At 39.9% G+C, this 8,283-nt stretch overlaps 1 protein-coding gene across 1 annotated transcript; it reads right to left on the bottom strand.

The window, feature by feature from the left end:
* Positions 1–1,316: 1,316 nt before the first annotated feature.
* Positions 1,317–4,562, bottom strand: hoxc12a (homeobox C12a). The gene is made up of 2 exons (XM_064299569.1): positions 3,939–4,562; positions 1,317–2,962 (listed from the first exon to the last, which is right to left on the bottom strand). Exons 1-2 carry the CDS (start codon positions 4,522–4,524, stop codon positions 2,724–2,726), a joined length of 825 nt encoding a protein of 274 aa, XP_064155639.1. The 5' UTR covers positions 4,525–4,562; the 3' UTR covers positions 1,317–2,723.
* Between the last annotated feature and the right edge of the window lie 3,721 nt (positions 4,563–8,283).

Below are 8,283 nucleotides of genomic sequence, written 5' to 3' on the forward strand. Positions count from 1 at the left end.
AGTTTACAAACTCAAATGGTTAAAGGCAATCGGTTTCCTTAAACCATTTGAGTAAACTTTTTAGGTTTCATAAACAAATGTTAAGCAAATATATTATATTCCACTGTCCATCTCGTCTCTCTAAAGATACTTGTGACTCTAATGGGACGTCGCCAGATGCGTAGTAGTAGCGGGCTGTACAGTCAGGCAATAATAAAGTAATTAAAAGTAATTTTACTTTAGAGACTTTTATTTATCAGAAAACGTACACATACATAGATACATTCATTAATTCGTAGCATAGTATTCATACAAGACAGCGTTTTTACAACCGCACATGAGCATTTGGAAATGAGATTTGGTGCTTCACAGAGTACAGACGGACAGGCAGACAGACAGAAAAAAAATGAACAGATACGTAATATCTTTACATTAGGGTACACCAAAAAAGGTACATGGAGCGTCGGAGTTTCAGAGACAGAAATCAGGTAATGAACACAGCAACATGACCATATAAAAAGTGAAACACAAAAAGAGGCATAATTTACTCTGACCCGTCCATTAAAAACAAAATGTATATATATATATGTGTGTGTATATATATATATATATGTGTGTGTGTGTGTGTGTGTGTGTGTGTGTGTGTGTATGGGGGAAGTCCTATTCTCAGAAATAGAACTTATTATTCCAAAAATAATATTATTAAACTGTACAATTACTACACGACGGTGGCATACATTTTTCCAACATAATATGTATGTAGTATTATTTTATCATATATATATATATATATATATATAGGCTATTTTTTATTATTGTTGTTGTGAACAATCATAATTATTGAGAATAGTGATTTACAATAACAATATCATTCATTATTACCACAATAATTATAATCATAATACTACCACCGAAAAAGTGACTGATTAGTAATGTATTCAGAAGGGTGTAAAACAAATAGGTTAGGTCTATATTTCTCACAACAACCGCTAGCCTAATGTATGCATTAATTGGGGGTATAATGCAGTCACTTCGTTAATTTCGATGAAGTGACATGGGTTTTCATCATATGTATAGTCCACGTTTAGTCTGTCCCCAATCTAAATGCATAAAGAGAGGTCATAATTCAATACTGATAATAATAATACATATTCCAGCTTGCATGTTACAAACATGTTACATTATTTAAATAGACTTATTCACTTAAATTTGCCCACAGCTCGGAAACATTAGATAACTTTACGGAAGCAATGATTTCAAATGTTGGTTCAACCCATTCAGGATAAAATGAGCTGTCGCTAGGGTTTAATTTTACGATTAATGTCAATATATTTCTATTTGTATGACTGATGTATCTGCCTCCACCGCTGATATCCTCGAATTGCACAGCATCCCCGCAGCATTACGAATAGGCTAACAAACTATTCATAGATTATGAAGTTGGTTGAGAGACATGCATTTTAAGACCAATATAGTCTTCTTTATTGTTGCAATAAACGACCCCAGTTAAATATTTGTGTTATAACACAACTATTAATTTACACAAAGTCGGGACTTAACTGGTGATATCTTATAGGAAAACAGCAGCAGGGAACACGACCCCCCATCAACCCCAATACTTTAAAACACTGCATTGGGGTGTTGGCGACGAGGACGATATATATTTCAGACGGCGAGCACCTTTTGACAGTCGCCAGTTAACACATTCTTTGAAAAGCCAGGCCATATTAAAACAGCCGAGGGGACTGAGACTCGTGCATGGCCTGTCCATGACCGTGAACGTGCCCCCCCAGCGCACGTGGCGGTAATTGCGGCTCTGAGATAAGTTTAATTGTGTCCCCTCCCGTTCCAGAAAACACTTGGTGGAGGCATTAAAGCATTGCAAATGTTCCGTATTCACACAACAACAGAGCAGCAACAAATAAAAACAACATCGTGTGGCCAAAAGTCTTGAATGGAATTGTTGAAGTAAAGTTGTATTTTATTGTATATCGTGTTGTATCGCTTCTCGTGCAACCATCGTCGGATTTACTTTTCACCTCAAAGCTGGTTCTGGGCTTCCGGCTTCTTTCTTATGATTTTCTTCACTGTGCACAACACTATTAGACAGCATGCAAAATAATTGATAACTACACAATAAATAATTCCGATAAAGAAGGCCTAATGTAAAGCAGTTGGCCAAAATCCTACAGGTTCAAAGAAGGGCCTATATTTTAAAAAGATGCGGCAATAAAGACATATTAAGGATAATAAAAGAACGAAATTGCAGTAATTTAACGGGCAAGGCTGGGCTGCTACTTTTCACTCTCCGAACATGAGAGTGAAAATCCATTCAGAGAGTAATATTGTTTGTTGTGTGTGGGTTTGTGTGTGTTCGTGCGTGTGTGTGTGTGTGTGTGTTGGGGGGGGGGGGGCGTCATTTTGGTAACTGTACGGTTGCGAACCGTTTCGCATTTGGATGTCGCCCGCAGTGAGGATTCAGTCCACTGCTTCCAACAGACTGTACAGAACCGATAACAAACCTTATGTGCTGGTATTTGGTCAACTGTGCTGTTGAATGTGGCGCTTTACGAACCCATGTGTTCCATTTTTATCATGTTGTATATAGCCTTTGATCTCCAGTGGATCTCTGTGTGCATGCTTCGTGATACGTTATTAAGGAAGGCTATTTATTAACAGAAGGCTACATTTGATCAATAGATGCAGGCTATAATATTAGCTAATTGATTCCGATTTTTTGCTCTCTAAAAGAAGGATAAGGCTTGTTCCCTTAGCAACAATCTTTTCTTCTTCATTCGCCGGTTCTGGAACCAGATTTTAACCTGTTGGTCACTAAGATTGAGGCGGTCGGATAACTCCCTCCGTCGCTGTCTCGTGATGAATTCGTTGAGCATGAATTCGCCCTCCAGCTCAGCTAGTTGGAGTTTGGAGTAGGGTTTGCGTTTCTTGCGGGTCCGGGTGTGGATCGGGTACCACGGGGCACCTGGAGGGGGCATAGTCCGTATTGTGAACACGCAACAGTCATAGCATTCACGTAGCCTTCAAGGGCTGTCAGATATATATCTCAGCCTGGAGTCAAAATACACAAGCTCTGACAAACACAGACTTTGTTAATTCGCCTATTCGTTAATGCATGCGTGTTCCAGACAGTTTGTTACGTTTTGCATCTCAAAGACGAGATACTGGTCTTTCTAATCTGCCCGAATAATGTCAACGAAAGTGAAGTAAAATCCGTTTTGAATGTCGAGACGACGTTAGTCCAGAACGCTGGAAGATGTCGTTCTAGCAAACATGGTCTCGTCTCCTGTTCAGTATACAGAAATAGGCCTCCATAATTTACTGTAGTCTGTGTCACATGAAGTTTTACAGTGGCAGTTAAAGTTACATTAAGGTGATAATGAAGTCCTGCTTGCAAATACCCAGAAGTATTTTCCGTTTTCAAGGCATATTGAATGGCTTCTTAGTGAACGACGACATGTATTAATTCTTTTTACGAGTCATTAAAACAAAAACAAACCCGGTCTCCTCTCAGTGCAGTCACCCACAGCGGAGCGCTCCTTTAAGTAATCGCACTCTAATTTATGTGCACAATCAAAAGCTTCTAGCGCGTTACCTTTCAAATAGATTGACCACAATAGTAGGTGCCCATAAATCCAAAGTATTTTAAGTTAATTGTGCTTAAAACGTATGCATTGGAAACACAACCTTTTAATATGTAGTCAAAACATGGAAAGCGAACGGCTGAAACGTGAACCATTTTTAGGGCTACCCCTAGCGGCGTTTGTCCACCACACAAGTCTGACCGAGGGCGAGCCTGCATATTATAGCGGCGTATCATCGGGAACAAATCAGTTAATAAACTTCTATTGAGTGTAGCAAGTCCATGCCTCTCGCGCATGCAAAACAATCAAGTGTTGCATGCTCCGTGTTATAAACGTAATTGCATCTATGATACTCACCTCCTGCAGCCATGCTGCCTGCGTGGTTTCCCGGCGACGCCAGAGTCTGTGCGTCGCTGGCGGGGGTCTTGCCACCTTCATTGAGCAGCGACGAGCTGGAGTCGGATTCAAGGGACTGACATGATGGTGGGTCTTGGGTCAGCTGCTGGGCCCCATAGTCATATTTAGAAAAGGTACCACTGTTTTCCATCGCGCTGTGAAGTCCGTGCTCGGACGACATGGAGGAAGCGTCCCTTGCCCTGTCCTCTCGTTTAAGGCCGGCGCTCTCCGAACAGTTCTCCCTGTTGATGCTGCCGTTGCCGTAGTAGCATTTGCCGTCGTCCTGCCGGGTAATTTCACACGAACGGTTGAAAGAAGGGTTAATGGGGACCGGGCTTCCAAAGTAAGATTGAGGGTATCCATTGCAGTGCTCCGTTGGATTCCACGGGAGGGAGCACACATTGTCCCTTCTTGGGTAGGAGAGAGAAGGTAGCCCCGCCAGTTGTCCGCCGGATGCTCTAAAATTCGGAAAGTAAAAAGTGTCTCCCGTGTGGATGTTTACCAAAGGTCCCACAAACCCAGGATTAAGGAGATTATGCTCGCCCATTTCCGCGGGCCCGACGAACAGCTTCTAGTTTATTGCAATCTGACATTTAACATAGTTAAACCCAGAGATGCGCCTGATTGGTCGTCCTCCGGTCACGTGGCGGTGCTAACTCGCACAGCAGAAGGTACCACCCACTAGGTCCATTTCAGACAAAACAAAACATTAACTTCTGTATTACGGTTTTATACGCTTTTTAAAAATACTATAAAGTATTTTATTTAAAATGTAGATTCTTGCCATGTTACACTGCGATTAGACCAAGCTAGATTTTTTCAAGAGTCGGCTACAGATATATGGAACTATCAGTAGCCTCGTTCAATGTTTTTAAGCCTTTAAATGGTTTCTCTTGCAAAAAATGTTTACTTTCCTAGAAGGAGTACCAGCATTTGACGTTTTATTTTCGAGCAAATTAAGGTTAAATTCAATGTCATATAAAGCCGTGATGTCGCTTTTTACAGGCTTGTATTAAGGACAGACTGATGCTCATAGCCACGCTCCGCTAATATATTTACAGTAACGGGGTCAGTAGGTTGAAACCGTTGGCTCTGTAAAATAAGACGATCCTCAATAAGGTTATTTTAAGAGCGTATATTTCAAATAATGTACTCACATACACCTCACAGGAACAGCTTAACAGATACCCCCAATAAACGGTCATAGCCGTACACTGCGAAGCTTGTTACACGGCCCGCTATTCTTTCATATGGATTTTACAAGAGAGTCGAAGGGACTTATGGTTTCATCAGTTGAAATTCATTGAGTAATATTTTATTAATTGATTTATAATTAGATGTATATAGCTTTTAAAATACAAATCGTCGATTGAATTATGCGTGGGGTTTCTTTTCTTATTCGTAATAAACATATTACTCACTTTAAATAAAGAAATTGTTAAATATTTGAGAGAAAATAAACATTTCCATGAGCTGGCATAGGTTTTTTGTTTTTAAGTGTGTGTTTCATTAGGACAAGATGCCAAGATGTGAGATGGAATTCGCTCTCCCGGCAATGAACTGAATTACTTAAGTACATTTTTTGAAGATACGTTCTACATTACTGACAGGCATTTGGCCAACAGTTTGTACTTAAATTCCAATTCCTTTTAAAGTTATCAAATTGTCCGATGTATACCGCTGTTGCTAAAATATGCCCTAGCATGACCGTACCCCGAATCCCCCCGTCTCCCCCCACCCCCGTCCCCTCCCCCGAATCCCCCTTCTGCCATCAAATCAAATGCTTGCATTAACTCGTATTATCTGATCCTGGATCACGTGGATTTTTCTGTAATATTTAGTTTTTTTTTTTTTTTAAATCAAGCATGAATACGCTGTCAGTATTTGGATGTGTGGTCAGTATGGGACGCGTCATGCTTTATCCCAATTAAACTGCATCATATCTGCATTACTTTCTCTCTATAGAAATGCCAAAAAGCCATACCACCACATAGGCCTGTGGACTGCATGCACGAGGTTTAGCATGTGTCATGCAAACGCGTGAGTGTGTGTAAGTCATGATTTCATAACAATAACTTTGTTACATCCAAAATCAATGACTGTGTGTGTGTGTGTGTGTGCGTAAGAAAAGTTTACTTGATGACGCTACTGATACCAGTAATACTTCTACTTTCCATTGTATTATTATTATTATTATTATTATTATTATTATTATTATTATTATTATTAGTAGTAGTAGTAGTAGTAGTAGTAGTACGACTACAATTCTTTTTAAATTTAGCTGTTATTCTAGCTGCTGCTGCAGTTCGTGGTTGGTGGTGTCGTCACGTGAAATACATATGGGACACTGAGGGAGCAGTGAACATTAGCATTGACAAGCCATTCCAATATCCCAATATCTGCAATTAACCCAATATATTTGATGGTCCAGCCCATAATTCCATACATCAATATACACCCTGAAATATTCGCAAATGTCTAAAATACCACGAAACATCAAAAACAGTGTATATATCAATGTGAGTTCCAAATGTTGAGATTAGACTTAATTATTTCATAAAGTTGGGTTATGACATTTATAAAAAATGCAGCTCGTTGGCGTAACGTAGGCTCTGTATAGGCCACAAAATCTTAGGCGCCAAATCAATATCAAGAGTGATTACGTCTGTCTCCATTAATTTTTTTAAAGCTTAGTAAATAATGACAAATGTCATACCGTTCTCAATATATAGGCTGACTTTCAGATTCCCTCTTGCCCTTAATTTAACTGGTCTCATCGACACCTCTGGTACAGCATACCATAATAATGAACTAAATATTAACAGATTTTATGTTTGCTTTCAAGTGCCTGTCTTAAAGGGAAATTCATGAATTATCTGACCCAGAAACCGAACTTTTTGTTTCTGTGGGTTAATAGTATGCCACTGGCACAAATGCAGACGAATGTAGATCAGATAAGTTCAAGAATCGCGAACGATTTCCAAAGTGAATGTTTTGTCTTAGTGCGTCCTGAGTGTCGCCTCATGATTAAAAGCCCGCGTAGCCATTTAGGCCTGCCTCGTGATGCAACACAAAATCCCAATGCAGTAGTGTAGCGATGTCGGCGTCAGTTCTCAACATCTCAACTTGTTCACAATGATGGTAACCCCGCAGCACCGCGGGGGAACTAGCAACTACATGTGAACAAACACACACAACAAAATTATTCCTACCCGATTAAACAAGCGCACACTTGCTGCTATACATGTAGACGCAAACCTATACAATTTTAACGGTGGGTAAGCACTTAGCTAATTTCTGTAGAATGACAGAATGAGAGATACGATTTAGATTTTACCTTATAAATGAGTCACCAGATGCATAGGCCACGTTGTTGTTGCCCTCACGCGCCACAAAAAGGACGAGTTACAGCGCTTCGTAGATATCCAAACTACAAACAGATTTCTCCAAAAAACACCGCGGTCAGCGATTTTGAATATATTTTTCAAATATAGAGATAAACAAACAATACTCACAGAGGGAACTGGATATAGGCTATAAAGTTTAACTTTTCTCTTAAGACGTAACTATTTGGCGCATGGCAGTTCAAGGTCACAGTCTAGTGCATGGATGTCTGCATCTTTTTGAAATTACGATCTTGGAATCCGCGGTCCTGTCCAGACAGGGCAATAGAAAAAACAATAGAGCGCTTCCCCCTTTGGGTTTGTTTCGACGCATTTCAACAGTTAAGCCTATTGCCCTGCAGAGAGTCCTTTAAAACACTATCTATCTATCTATCTATCTATCTAAGTAAATAAATAAATAAATAAATAAGAACCCCGTGAAGGCGGTATGCTAGAACAAAGCCTTAAATTTGGCTAATTACTCGCCAGTGCGGTCCTTTGTTCCAATTCTGCAATGTATTTTAGACATAGGAAATATACTTTCGTATTTGAGGTGTGCACACTGTTAAACAGTCGAGCCTTTAGCACTACAGTAAATAAAATGCTAATTAAATGGACACACACTAATAGTTCTAATATCGCTTAAGAAACATAACTTTCTCTGACTCAAAGGTAACTTAGCCATGACTATAAAGTCGCAAAGGCTCTCTTGATTAAGAGAAAAGCTCCATGCACAGCCAAAGCTGTTGTTTAACGCCTCTGTGTATGTGGGTGTGCGGGCGCGCGTGAGCGCGTGTATGCTTGCGCAAAGGGATAAACAAAACAAAACGTTGAACTTGACCGCCAAAAGGGAAATAAAACATCTGGTAAGTGTTGTGCTCTCAAACATCTTATAGGTTATGTTAAAAAGGAAATCAATGCAC

Source organism: Anguilla rostrata, chromosome 11 (assembly GCF_018555375.3).
Source record: "Anguilla rostrata isolate EN2019 chromosome 11, ASM1855537v3, whole genome shotgun sequence".
Lineage (NCBI taxonomy): Eukaryota > Metazoa > Chordata > Actinopteri > Anguilliformes > Anguillidae > Anguilla > Anguilla rostrata.

What these genes read in the sequence shown, in the direction of transcription:
- hoxc12a (XM_064299569.1), bottom strand. Translation starts at nt 4,524, where the DNA reads ATGGGCGAGCATAATCTCCTTAATCCTGGGTTTGTGGGACCTTTGGTA. An exon ending in AGGCAGCATGGCTGCAGGAG is followed by an intron (nt 2,963 to 3,938) that starts GTGAGTATCATA and finishes TGCCCCCTCCAG; the next exon opens with GTGCCCCGTGGTACCCGATC.